Here is a 14756-nt window from a genome sequence, read left to right on the forward strand (position 1 = left end):
ATACACCATAATACATTTCCTTCTACCAGAAACAACAATAACTCTCATATTTCTCTATTATGTCCTATACTTTATTTCAATAGTGTTGTATTTTGTAGGCGTAATTGAACGAAAGAAAGAATACTTTACTCAGTGATTTCCTTCTTCTCTCTCATTCACTGTCCCCTCTGTCTGATACACAGTGACAGCTACTGGCAGGAGTAATTATACAACAACAAATGTAATAGATTTTGTCATTTTCACACCACTGCGCTTTTTTTTGCACCTTCTCTGAGGACATTTTAATATTTATTTTTACAAAATATAAAAAAAACACACAAAAAAAACAGAGAGAGAGAGAGAGAGAGAGAGAGAGAGAGAGAGAGAGAGAGAGAGAGAGAGAGAGAAAGACGGTCAGAGAACTTGTTTGTGACGTCATGTGTTTTGCGAATTTCGTATGTTAAGTGAAAAAGATCTTTCGTAACCCGAAATGTTCGTATGGTAAATCGTTCGTAACTCAAGGGTCTACTGTATTTGTGTTTAAATTGTGTTTGTTTGTTTTTTGGTGTGTGGAATTGATATTAAATAATGTGTATGTGGATCCTAATTTATTGTAGTTATGGGGGGGGACTCAAGTGACTCGATTGACTCAAGTGAACCGGATCACATTACTGAGTGACTCAGATGAACCCGAGTCCATAAAGTGAACCGAATGTACCACCACTACTTTACAGTTCGTGAAATGAGAAAATGCACATACTCACACGAGCGTGCGCACGCAAGCATCACAGGTCACGTGTGCATGGTTGTGTCAAAGTGGAGAAAGGAAAGTGCTAGTTTACTGAGGTTTGAATGCTGGTAGGTGAATGTTCGTGGCTTGAACTTTATTAACTTTTCCTGTTTATTATCGAGCACAGTGAGATGGACAGCATTGTTCAGGTATGTATACAAAATCACAATGCAAAATCCACAAGTAAAACTGCGCAGACTTGTTCAGACAGACTGAAACATTTTTTTTTCTTCATGACTGAGGAACTGTTACTGTTTCTGTTTCAGAAAATCATGTTCGCGTTCCGTTTAGACCTCAGACCTGTGAAAGAGCCGCTGGGTTTTACACGGCTGATAGAATGGGTGAGTTCTCTCTTTTATTACATTAATCCCACTGCAAACTTTTGAGGTTGGTACTTTTATTTGACGGGATTAGACGGGCTGTTGTTGGACTGTTCTTTATGATTGGATATGCAGATAAACTAAAAGCAAAGCAAAAGTGCAAAATATTAGGTAATAGTGTTTATGTTTTGATGACAAGTTTAAACCGAATAGAAAGAAAATGCTGCAAGACAATTCTCTCAAGATTCAAGAATCAAGATTCAAAGTAGCTTTATTGGCATGACTGTAAAAAAAACAATGTTGCCAAAGCATTACAACGATAATAAAATTATAAAATTACAAATGAGGCAAGAGATGACAGTAAAACAATAAACAATAAAAGTGGATAAAGATAAATTAAAAAATAAACAATAAAAATCTTTTAGCAAATTTACAGACAATATATAACTGTATTCTATAAACATATGTATATATACACAATTCTCTCTCAAGAGATTCAAGAGATTCAAAGTAGCTTTTTTGGCATGACTGTAGGAAACAATATTGCCAAAGCATTACAGCAATAATAAAATTACAAAAGAAGCAAAAGATGACAATAAAACAGTAAACAAAAGTGAATATTAAAGACATTAAAAAAATAAACAATAAAAATACTTTGGTTAATTTACAGGCATATATACAGATGATATATAACTATATTTTATATACATATGTAAATATACACAGAGCTGTTACCCACTGTCTGTCAGGCAGTGTAGCACTGATACATACTGTGCGGTAAGGGGGGCAGTCCCAGTGCCCTTCTGTGAGTGTTTGGTAATGTGGGATTTGTTGTTTAAATCTGTCGGTAAAATTTTCTCGTGTTGTTTTGAATTTTTGGCAGTGAAGAAGGAAGTGCATCTCTGTCTCCACCTCTCCACTCTCACAGTGTACACACATTCTCTCCTCTCTCTCTCTCTCTCTCTCTCTCTCTCTCTCTCTCTCTCTTTCTTACCAACCATTTACAGCTAAAGTCAAAAGTGTATGTACATTTGTACTGTAAATGTGTGTCACGGAAATTTTAGAAAACATTTTTCACAAGTTCTTTCTTGTACAAACCCTATTTCCAGAAATATACATCTTTAAATATTCAGAGCCAATTTGACAGGGTGTTGGACTATTCTTTTATGATTGGAAATGCAGAATAACTGAAAGTGAATGAAAAGTGTAGAAATATATTAGGTAACATTGTTTATGTTTTGATGAAAAGTATTACCCGGATGGAAAAAATACTGCAAGACAATCTCTCTCCCTCCCTCTCTCTCTCTCTCTCTCTCTCTCTCTCTCTCTCTCTCTCTCTCTCTCTCTCTCTTTCTTATATATTCACCTTACACTAACCTAAAGGCTTTTTATGTTGATTTTACTTCAGGTTTTTATTTTTGGTGTTAAGTATGTCAAGAGGGACAGACCCAAGTGCCAATTAAATAATTTTATCCTTGATCAAGCAAAGATGGCTATATATCTGAGCAGGAAAAACAAAATAGCACAATATACTGACTGTGATTCGACGACAATCCTCAAAAGACCAATAAAATCAAGAAATATGATTGATTTAAATTGTTATAAGAGTACAGGGAACATGGAGAGTTTTGAGGACGTATGGTGCTGTGAGGAGGCTCTGTGCTCCATAGTAGAAAAGCAACTCTCTTTTTCTTTAATCTGAACTATCTTGCTAGGAGTTGTTTTTAAATGCTAAATATTTATTTAGTTATTGACTATACTGCTATTTATTGAAAATAAAGGAATGTAAAAAGTAAAAAAAAATCTTTCTTATATATAAATATATACATATATACCCTGTGTTTAAGTGTAGAAGCCAGCTAGCACTTGTATGAATATGTGTATCACGGAAATGTGGGTATTTCAATGATGGAAAACATATTTCACAAGTTCTTTCATGTACAGGCACTATTTCCAGAAAAGACACATTGCAAAATGCAGTTAAAACCAGAATTTGTGATGTGTTAATTCACTTAATTGACCTTTATTCAACTGACAAAATTAAGACAATATTTTGTAATTATAAACAAATACAGAATTTGATGCTGATGATGACACATTTTTTGTTTATTTAGAAAATTAGGACACTAATTTTCCCTTTCTTGCTTTCAACAAGATTGAAGCTAGTCAAAGGTCACGGTTGTCTGATTTTCCTCCTCATGATGCACCATACATTTTCAGTAAGAGACAAATGTTGTCTGCAGGCAATAAAGCCACACTGTTGTTGCATGTGCAGAATATACCAACCATCCAGTTGGCTACCACTGTTGCTAATAGTACCACTGTTCTGCAGAAGCCTGACACTTTCTCATGAAATGCCATCTATGGAGTCAAAGGTCATGCACATTCAACAGTGGTTTGCGACACACGTACAGCAGCTAATTTAATAAACGTAAGGCACAGAAGTAGTTCATAACAAATGATTTGGTATTCAGACTTACTAATGAAAAAAAATGATAAAGCTCAGTGAACTTGAAAACAAACTGCCTAAATGTTAATGCTGTTTTGATTTTTTCACAATGTACAAAAAACTCAAAAAATAAATAAAATCGCTTTCAGGCCAATGATAAATTATTTTTGATTGTATTAAACTGACTGTAAATGGAATTGTAAAACTATTATTTGAATTAAAAACATTAGCTTAGTGAACACACCATGAAGCACAAAGCTTACTCTTCAGTAAAATAATAAATGTTTAATTAAATTTTTTTTTTTTAAATGTGGAGGTCAAAATAAATCGAAAATGATAAATATATGTGATGGTATTTAGTTTATTTATTTGATTTAGCTTTCTGTGTCTTTTAGGCCTAAGCTTTTCTTTCTTACTCCTTCAGAGAGATTGTGCAATGTTTTCTTTGTTAGAAGTGAAAGTACATGACTTACAAATGCAAAATCGTTTTGGTACTTCCTGCTTTTGTGGTTGTGATTCTTGATAGTCTGTTTAACCAATGTCCTCTAACTGTAAAAGTCATAACTCATGAATTTGGTAAAATGTCTTTAAATTTAATGTAATATTGTGGCTGTATAAATATTGGCTTCTGCTTCTTTTTTGATTTTGACTTTTTGTAGGAATTGCTGACTTGTGTGACAAGAACCCAACAAACATTTATTTAAGTGTTTTCTGGCTTTTAGCTGACCATTTTATAGGTATCATGTAACTTAAAACGTTAGAATAACCAATGTAGAATAATCTATTGTTCTAAATGTTTTTAAAATGGATCAACTGGTAAATTGTAATAACTCTCATATTTACCTGCTATTCTGTAGATACTGTCTGTGCTAAAATAAGTTGAAAAGCTTCTAAGACATGGTTAAAATGCTTAAACATAGAGCACAATAAATGCTTCAGACCTCAGAAACAAAGACTTACTGCTGGTAATAAATCCCAAGTCTTAAATAAAGCACTTGTGTCAAAACAAGAAAGCATTGTGCTCCTTGCCACATAGCTAGATATCCATATAGATCAAGATCCTGTCAGCATAACCTCAAATCTCCAAAATGTGATCAAGAAGAGGATTGTTTGTAAAAGACCAGTTGTCATTTTCTGCAAATGAATGCATCTAACAACAGTATTTCTTTTGAACTAGGGTAACAAACACTGCTACTACTTACCACAGCCTATTGTTTTACTTTGTAATCATTGCACTTTTTACTCCTACATTTCATGGATGATATGTTTATAATTATTTAATAATTTTTTTTTAATTATTGCAATTTTATGTGAGTTAAGTTTTTGGCTACTGTCCCCACATCGACAAATTACATATGCAATTTCATTACATACCAGATTAAGTAAATAAATACTAGTTCTTCAAATATTTGTTGGTTAACACACTAAGTTAACTATGTCAAATTATGTTTTTAATAGAAACCCAGAAGATTCTGGTTTTCTACCCACTTTTAGCGTTGACGTCACTACGGAACTGTGACTAATTACATATCAGTCATCTGACTGTACGCAATGTGCTTTCATTCTGAGGCCTCTTTTAATTTTACTTTGTTTGCTTTTATATATTGTGCCTTCAGGTGTTTGCCATATTTGCATTTGCGTCTGCTGTTGGGTACTCTGGCACCACAAGCTTTACCATCGTGTGCCAAAGGACTGGCTCTAACCATGAGATTAATGTCTCCTTTGCCTACCCCTTTAGGTAAACATGTTTATTAAATGTTACATTGTTGTATTACTTGTATTGTTACATGTATTGAACTGACCATTTTCTAAACAGTCCAAATTGTCTCACACAGACTCAATCAACAGACATATAATGTACCAGACTGCAAAGTCAACAGCTCATCAGAGACGACGCACCACCTGACCGGAGACTATTCATCCTCAGTTGAGTTTTTTGTCGCGGTGGCAGTCCTGGCCTTTCTCTACTGTACTGCCATGCTTGTGGTCTATCTTGGATACCAGCACGTGTATCGTGAATCAAACCGCGGGCCTCTTGTTGTGAGTCCACTTTAATCTATAATGGTTTATGCAGTTGAATCCTGGGCGCCTAAATAATTAATTTTATGGTTTGACTTCAATTGATACAAACAAACAACATCCAGCAGATTAACGCATGGGGGTCTTGTTTATGAGAGAAGTCAGAAAAACAATGGTCAGTGACTTTTTCATGTTAAAACACATATTCTGTTTCACTAACAGGAAGTTGGTGAGGGTAAAGAGGTTTGCTGTCCTCACACTCCTGTGTAAATGAGGAAATAGATCGGTTCTATTTCGGTACTAAAGGCTAATGATTAAAACTACACAATACTGGCTTTAGGCACATGTGATCTCTTAATGGCTGGGTTATTATAATGCTAAAATACAGTTGTCAACCACAGTTTAAAAAATGTTAATGTGGATTTCATAAACAATGTAGTTATCAGTTAAAGTTATAAGTGTAAAATGCAATAGCTAACATTCTTCATGATATGAGGGTGCATCATGTGTGACGGTACCACTGACATGTAGGCATATGTTGGGAGTTTAGAAAGAAAAATGCTGCCATCAAGGCAACATAAGCCAGTCGTTATTTCAGCAAGACTATACCAGGTCTCATTCTATACACAGGATACAACAAAGTGGCATAGACACATTGTGAACACACTGTTAGTTGAAAAAGGTTTTTTATGGCATTTTACCAAATGTCTCAACTTTTCCAGAAATGGGGATTGTAGTTGCTCAGTTGACCAGTTAACAAAAAGAGTTGATAATCTTGCAAAGGCAGTAAGTCTTTTGCATGTCTCTGTTTCCAAGTTTCCACCAGCAGCCTCTCTCTTTTCTTGACAGTGCAGAAAAGTGTTGCTGTGTCAAGTATAAATAGGGCTTAGGGTGTGTGAGCTAAAGCCACAAACTGCTGCATCAGTACTGAACATCGGAGCAATGGAAGAAGGTTGACTGGTCCAACAAATCCTGTTTTCTCCAAGATTATGTGTGCTTCATTTACCTGCAGAAGAGATGGCACCAGAATGCACTGTAGGATGATCCATCTTGCAACATACAGAAGATAAAGGACATGCTGGGAATGTCTTGGTACTGGATACCACAGTGGAATCCATGTCCTGGCGGGTCAGAGCTGTTTTGATTCCACATTGGGCATATTAGGTTGGACTGTCTCATAAGTCTAAGTGACCAGTGAGATCTAGAGAGTGCTCTCAAATTCTCCGCTTTGTGAATTAATCACAGAGACATTATTTATTACTATTTTTATTGATCATAACATTTGGAAGTACTAAAATGTAGCTTTACTTGTTGCTGAAACGGCTGCCTCAAAAGTACTCGTAGATAGTGCTACTTCGGTACGTGTTTTACATATACAAATACAATTATTGTAAGATAAAGTCTAAAATACACACTTTTTGTACTTTTGTAAGAGGTATTTTTCTAGGTAAAACACACTAAAGGTACACAAAAGATGTAGCTTTGAGGGTACCAACCCAGCAACAAGCTAGGGTACATTTTTGTACTTGTGTACAATTTTTGAAAGTGTACCAATAATTCTGAAGCTGACTTGTATTTCACAGGATCTTATAGTAACAGGAATTTTCACATTCCTGTGGCTGGTGGCATCCTCTGCTTGGGGAAAAGGTTTGACCGATGTGAAATTGGTTACGAGTCCAACTGCACTTATTTCAGTGATCCAGATTTGCAAGGACAACAATTGTTCAGCTGGTGGCCTTCCTGCCATGGGCCCACTCAATTCTTCAGTGGTAAGAAGACTTTGCTATACAGCGGGGAAAATAAGTATTGAACGCATCAACATTTTTCTCAGTAAATATATTTCTGATGGGCCTTTGTCATGAAATTCTCACAAGATGTTGGAAACAACCTTAGTAATCCACACATACAAAGAAATGTAAACAAATAAGTCAATAAATGAAGTCATGTGTAATAAAGGTGAATGACACAGGGAAAAAGTATTGAACACGCTTGCTGAAATTTATTTAATATTTAGTAGAAAAGCCTTTGTTGGTAATGACAGCTTCAAGATGCTTTCTGTATGGAGAAACTAGTCGCATGCATTGTTCAGCTGTGATTTTGGCGTATTCTTCCACACAAACTGTCTTCAAATCTTGAAGGTTCCGGTTCTTTCCATAGATTTTCAATTGGATTCAAGTCAGGTGATTGACTGGGCCTTTGTAGCAGCTTTATTTTCTTTCTCTGAAACCACTTGAGAGTTTCCTTGGCTGTGTGTTTGGGATCATTGTCTTGCTGAAATGTCCACCCTTGTTTCATTGTCAGCATTCTGGTAGATGGCAGCAGATTCATTCAAACATGGTGTGTGCCAAGTCATCCAAAGAGTCATCTAAATTTGGTCTCATCTGACCAGACTATATTCTCCCAGTATTTCATAGGCTTGTCCAAATGTTGTGCAGTAAACTTTAAACAAGCTTTAACATGCTTTTTCTTCAGCAATGGAGTCTTGCACGGTGAATGTGAATAGAGACCATGGCGGTTGAATGCATTGTACTTATTGTTTTCTTCAAAACAACTGCACCTGCTAATTCCAGGTCTTTCTGAAGCTCTCCGTGGGTGGTCCTTGGCTCTTGGACAACTCTTCGGATTTTTCTTTTGACTCCCTTGTCAGAAATCTTGCGAGGAGCACCTGGTCGTGACCGGTTTATGGTGAAATGATGTTCTTTCCACTTCCAGATAATGGCCCCAACAATGCTCACTGGAACATTTAGAAGTTTAGAAATACGTCTATAACCAATACCATCAGTATGTTTTGCAACAATAAGGTTGTAAAGGTCTTGAGAGAGCTCTTTGCTTTTACCCATCACAAGATGCTTCTTGTGTGACACCTTGGTAATGAGAAACCTTTTTATAGGCCATCAATTAGGACTAAACCAGCTGATATTAATTTACACTGATAGGGGCAGGATAGCTTTCTAAATACTGACAGATTTCAGCTGGTGTTTTGGCTTTCCATGCCTTTTTGCACCTCCTTTTCTTCATGTGTTCAATACTTTTTCCCTGTGTCATTCCATTTTATTACACATAACTTAATTTATGGACTTATTTGTTTAGATTTCTTTGTATGTGTGGATTACTTATGGGTTGTTACTAACATCTTGTGAAAATTTCATGTCAATAGCCCCATCAGAAATATACAGTGTATCACAAAAGTGAGTACACCCCTCACATTTCTGCAGATATTTAAGTATATCTTTTCATGGGACAACACTGACAAAATGACACTTTGACACAATGAAAAGTAGTCTGTGTGCAGCTTATATAACAGTGTAAATTTATTCTTCCCTCAAAATAACTCAATATACAGCCATTAATGTCTAAACCACCGGCAACAAAAGTGAGTACACCCCTAAGAGACTACACCCCTAAATGTCCAAATTGAGCACTGCTTGTCATTTTCCCTCCAAAATGTCATGTGACTCGTTAGTGTTACTAGGTCTCAGGTGTGCATAGGGAGCAGGTGTGTTCAATTTAGTAGTACAGCTCTCACACTCTCTCATACTGGTCACTGAAAGTTCCAACATGGCACCTCATGGCAAAGAACTCTCTGAGGATCTTAAAAGACGAATTGTTGCGCTACATGAAGATGGCCAAGGCTACAAGAAGATTGCCAACATCCTGAAACTGAGCTGCAGCACAGTGGCCAAGATCATCCAGCGTTTTAAAAGAGCAGGGTCCACTCAGAACAGACCTCGCGTCGGTCGTCCAAAGAAGCTGAGTGCACGTGCTCAGCGTCACATCCAACTGCTGTCTTTGAAAGATAGGCGCAGGAGTGCTGTCAGCATTGCTGCAGAGATTGAAAAGGTGGGGGGTCAGCCTGTCAGTGCTCAGACCATACGCCGCACACTACATCAAATTGGTCTGCATGGCTGTCACCCCAGAAGGAAGCCTCTTCTGAAGTCTCTACACAAGAAAGCCCGCAAACAGTTTGCTGAAGACATGTCAACAAAGGACATGGATTACTGGAACCATGTCCTATGGTCTGATGAGACCAAGATTAATTTGTTTGGTTCAGACGGTCTCAAGCATGTGTGGCGGCAATCAGGTGAGGAGTACAAAGATAAGTGTGTCATGCCTACAGTCAAGCATGGTGGTGGGAATGCCATGGTCTGGGGCTGCATGAGTGCAGCAGGTGTTGGGGAGTTACATTTCATTGAGGGACACATGAACTCCAATATGTACTGTGAAATACTGAAGCAGAGCATGATCCCCTCCCTCCTGAAACTGGGTCGCAGGGCAGTGTTCCAGCATGATAATGACCCCAAACACACCTCTAAGACGACCACTGCTTTATTGAAGAGGCTGAGGGTAAAGGTGATGGACTGGCCAAGCATGTCTCCAGACCTAAACCCAATAGAACATCTTTGGGGCATCCTCAAGCGGAAGGTGGAGGAGCGCAAAGTCTCGAATATCCGCCAGCTCCGTGATGTCGTCATGGAGGAGTGGAAAAGCATTCCAGTGGCAACCTGTGAAGCTCTGGTAAACTCCATGCCCAGGAGAGTTAAGGCAGTTCTGGGAAATAATGGTGGCCACACAAAATATTGACACTTCAGGAACTTTCACTAAGGGGTGTACTCACTTTTGTTGCCAGTGGTTTAGACATTAATGGCTGTATATTGAGTTATTTTGAGGGAAGAATAAATTTACACTGTTATATAAGCTGCACACAGACTACTTTTCATTGTGTCAAAGTGTCATTTTGTCAGTGTTGTCCCATGAAAAGATATACTTAAATATCTGCAGAAATGTGAGGGGTGTACTCACTTTTGTGATACACTGTATTTACTAAGAAAAATGTTGATGCATTCAATACTTATTTTCCCCGCTGTATGTCTATCTGTGACAAATACAAGCTAATGTTTATTACCTGTTAGCTAGTGGGAATGGGAAATTCTATTCATTTCAGCAGACCAGTTATTCAGAAAAGAGTTAATGCACCTAAATAACAGTTAATGGTAAAATTCCACCACTGTTTTGGATATAACTTTTTTTTATATGGACTATTATTCATAGGTAAAGTACCACATTCATGTGGTAAAGTAATACCACATTAGTAATGTAGAATCTAGATTGCTCTAATCACTAACTTTATGTAGATTACACAGTGCCTCAGACTTACACTGTGATTTTAACATATGAACATATGTAAATACTTACAAAAATGTACAAAGCAAGGATTAATGGCAATTGTTAAAAGAAAAAGGGGAATTGTATAAGGTTAATAATGCTTTCTGTAATTACTTGCACAAAATACATGCAGAGAGATAGGGATAGATAGAGAGATGGAGCTAGATAGATAGATAGATAGATAGATAGATAGATAGATAGATAGATAGATAGATAGATAGATAGATAGATAGATGGATGGATGGATGGATGGATGGATGGATGGATGGATGGATGGATGGATGGATGGACGGATGGACGGATAGACGGATAGACAGATAGAGAGAGAGATGGATAGATGGATAGATGGATAGATAGATAGATAGATGGATAGATGGATAGATGGATAGATAGATAGATAGATAGATAGATAGATAGATAGATAGATAGATAGACGGATAGACGGATAGACAGATAGAGAGAGAGAGAGAGAGATAGATAGATAGATAGATAGATAGATAGATAGATAGATAGATAGATAGATAGATAGATACTTTATTGATCCCGAAGAAAATGCAGGGTATTGATGTGTATGTAATAGATGTGTGTACGGGGCATTTATACCAGGATTTATACTAGGAGTACTTATGTTACATGAGTTGCTAGCTTAAGCTAACATTTCTGCATATAAACCTAGCTTTTATATGAATTTGCCAGCATTTTAAAAACAGCACACACAGCCAGCCAATGAATTCTGCATTCTGAATTTAAAAGCATAATAGTTATTTATACTTTTTTTTATATATGAAAATCTACTATTTGAAACTTGCGGATTTATTATGTTTGTCAGTTAAAGTTCAAACAATTTAGAGATGTATAATGTTACGTCTCATCTGTTTATACCCTCGTTGACCAGCAGAGGGAGGCGCAGGACGACACAAGTGTTGTTAGGTAACAACCTTCACTGTCAGCTAGTCAGTTGTTGCTCACACCAGATTAGCATGCTGCTAATTTAGCTCAGTGCTTAATCTTTAACTGACAAAGACGGTATACGAGAACCTCAAGTTTTAGAAGATAGCAAATTTAAAAGTAAAATTTAAACATTTTGGTAGAATTGTCTATAAGACACGTTGGTGGATTGAGAAGATTTTGTATGCCCCTTCCACTTTATGTTTGCCGCATTGGGCGCCTTTACTTTTTCTTTCAGTTTGTTTGGTTTATTTGACCCCAGATTAATGAATTTGTGCACATGTTTAAATTATCTAATTAAATCATCTACATTATCTACTGAGTAATCAGGGTTCATTCTGGCAGAAAGGACCCCAATACAGAAATTTAGTTTGGAAAGCCCTGCTGTAAATAGTCCAATGACCCAGTTACAGAAAAACCCTGTTTAATACGAATTTCTAATAGTATACAATAATGCAAGCTGTTAATAGTTATGATACGTTTATCTCCTTAAAAACTGGTATCAGTGACAAAATGTTTTTATTTGTTGATCCTGCCTAGCCACAATATAACCAACGTTATATGTTTTACCTTACTATTTACTTTGTGTAGTCTTTTGTTGCACAAAATCACAAATTTTTGGAATTCTTATAATCTTATTCATGTAATTCATGTTTGTAGTGGATTTTATTAAATATTAAAATACAAAATTAGCTGATTTACATACTGGATTTTCACATACTTATGTTTTGTTGTTACATTTGCTCCAGTGCTTTTACACTGGTTAATGGGATTGGCTCTTAAAATGTTTTTTCTGATTGGTTTAAACATAGAAGAAAGTGGTTTGCCTAACATGACCAGTAACCAGTAGCAGGAAGCAGGTCTGGTTTAAAGTAATTTGAACTTAAGGTTGCTTTTGGCTCAGTAAAAGTGTTTATGTGTTTATTAAGAATTATGTGAAAAGCCACTTTTGTACTTACTTAAATTTTACACCAGGTACACCAAAAATATAGTCAAATAGTTGACATAATTCATAAGTCATAATTCATTATGCATTTTACTGGGTTAAATGTAACATTCTCTACACCAGTATGTCAGATCTTTAGTCAAAATTAATTGAATGCAGCATTTGCATGGGTACATGAGTAAAAAATCTTTAAACAAATTAACTAAATATATTTGATCTAATAACAGTTCTTTTTCAGAAATGTAATGAATATGTTTGCAATATTCAATTAAAAATATAATAATTAAAAACAACATTAATCATAATAATAGAAATAATAGTATCATTATGTTTGTTTTTGTTTGCTTGGAACATAAAAGTTTTAATGAGCAATGTGCTAGTGGGTTCCAAGTGTTTATTTAGCCCACCAAAAATGGCCAGTTAAAGAACTCAAAAACTCCCAAGACAATCAGGACAGTTTTAGGAAGACGAAATTAAAATCGGAACAAACCCAAAATTATTTGATCCATGCAATTGTAAAAAGTATTAAGAGTAGCTTATGGATGTTTACACCTGTTTATAATGTAAATTAGTCATCCAAGAGGAGCAACACCTTCATAAAGCGTAAATTTTTACATGCTGTATGTATTTTTATTACTAAAATATGTTTGTCCTTTAACACGTATTTTGTTTCTTTTCATAGATTTCTGGCTTTCTTAATCTAATTTTATGGGGAGGAAACTGCTGGTTCATCTTTAAAGAAACGCAGTTTCATAAATCATCAATTCCTTCAGCCGCTCAGCAGGGAGGAGCAGGGCTGCCCTGAACGCTCAGGTCATGGACGGAACAGCCACGCCTACAGAAATGCTTAAATAAATAAATTCCATTTTTGGTAAAGTAAAAGTAGTGGAATTCTTTTGAGCTGGTGGGAAAATGTTACATTTAAAGGTCTGTGAGAAATTATGCGTACAACATAAACCTACTTTTGACAGCTATTGTTTTTTTTGTTTTATTATTGCTTTTCTTTGTTGTGTTGAAGTTTTTTTTTTAAATAGGTCCCTGTCCCTTATTTAATGTTTGTTATGAGTGCTCTGCAGTATTATAACATTGCTGCATTTATCACCTCAAGCAACATTACCACTATTTTAATGATACAATTATTTTTGCAGCTTGTGAATTTGTTGTGACATTGTTAAATGCAGTACTTGCTTGTTCACCTGTTCTTTGCCTTATTAAATAAAATTGTTTTTAAACATTATTTCATAGTAAATGCTTGCATGAATCAACTTGAAAATGGCCCACAAACAGTTCATGCATTACATCCAGATTTTTGTAACCCCACTGTTGTCATAAATTAAAGATTCCATCATGTATTTTTATGCATAGTTCTCCTTTATGAGCAGTAATTTTACATTTTAAAATTATTCAAGTTATACAGTTTTAAAATGTATAATAATATATCAGAATAACCATAATAAGCAGGGGAATTGGTATAATGATTGTGTATTACCGATGGCTTCACCAAAGGCTCAGTATTTGCAGGTCAAGATTGGTAATGGCTTACAACATTGTGCCAGATTTGGTTAAGAAATTGTCATTCAACTTCCTAACACAATACTTAGAATAATTTATGTCTTTCACCATATTTACATTTTTGGCATTTAGCAGACGCTCTTATCCAGAGCAGCTTACAGATGTGCTTCCATAGTAAACATTACCTTACAACAGTTCAAGAACACAAATCTGCTAAAACCCTGATAGAACCAAAGGTAAACAAAGGTAAATTCATTTTTGCAGGAAATGAATAAGAGTATTAGTAAGTAAGTACATGCCAGCTAAAGTGCTTAGTAAAGAGGTGATGAAGGGTTTTAATCGTCTTTTAAAGAGAGCAAGAGACTCAGATGTTCAGACAGACAGAGGAAGTTCGTTCCACCACTTGGGTGCCAGTACAGAGAAGAGCCTTGATGCTCGTCTTCCTCGAGTCCTGGGTGGTGGATCAAGTCAAGCGAGACTAGTGGCTCGGAGGTTGCGTGGTACAGAGCAGGCTGTGATCAGACCTTGAAGGTAGCTTGGGGCTGGTCCATTTTTAGCTTTGTAGGCGAGCATCTGTGTTTTAATGCGTGCAGCTACAGAAAGCCAGTGAAGAGAACACAGCAGTGGGGT

General features: G+C 36.1%; 1 protein-coding gene across 1 annotated transcript; it reads left to right on the forward strand.

Moving 5' to 3' along the window:
* Positions 1-808: 808 nt before the first annotated feature.
* On the forward strand, positions 809-13956 carry sypl2b (synaptophysin-like 2b). The gene is made up of 6 exons (XM_062998373.1): positions 809-918; positions 1036-1110; positions 5155-5276; positions 5374-5578; positions 7141-7326; positions 13297-13956. Exons 1-6 carry the CDS (start codon positions 901-903, stop codon positions 13417-13419), a joined length of 729 nt encoding a protein of 242 aa, XP_062854443.1. The 5' UTR covers positions 809-900; the 3' UTR covers positions 13420-13956.
* Positions 13957-14756: the final 800 nt, after the last annotated feature.

This window comes from Trichomycterus rosablanca, chromosome 7 (assembly GCF_030014385.1).
Source record: "Trichomycterus rosablanca isolate fTriRos1 chromosome 7, fTriRos1.hap1, whole genome shotgun sequence".
Taxonomy (NCBI): Eukaryota; Metazoa; Chordata; class Actinopteri; order Siluriformes; family Trichomycteridae; genus Trichomycterus; species Trichomycterus rosablanca.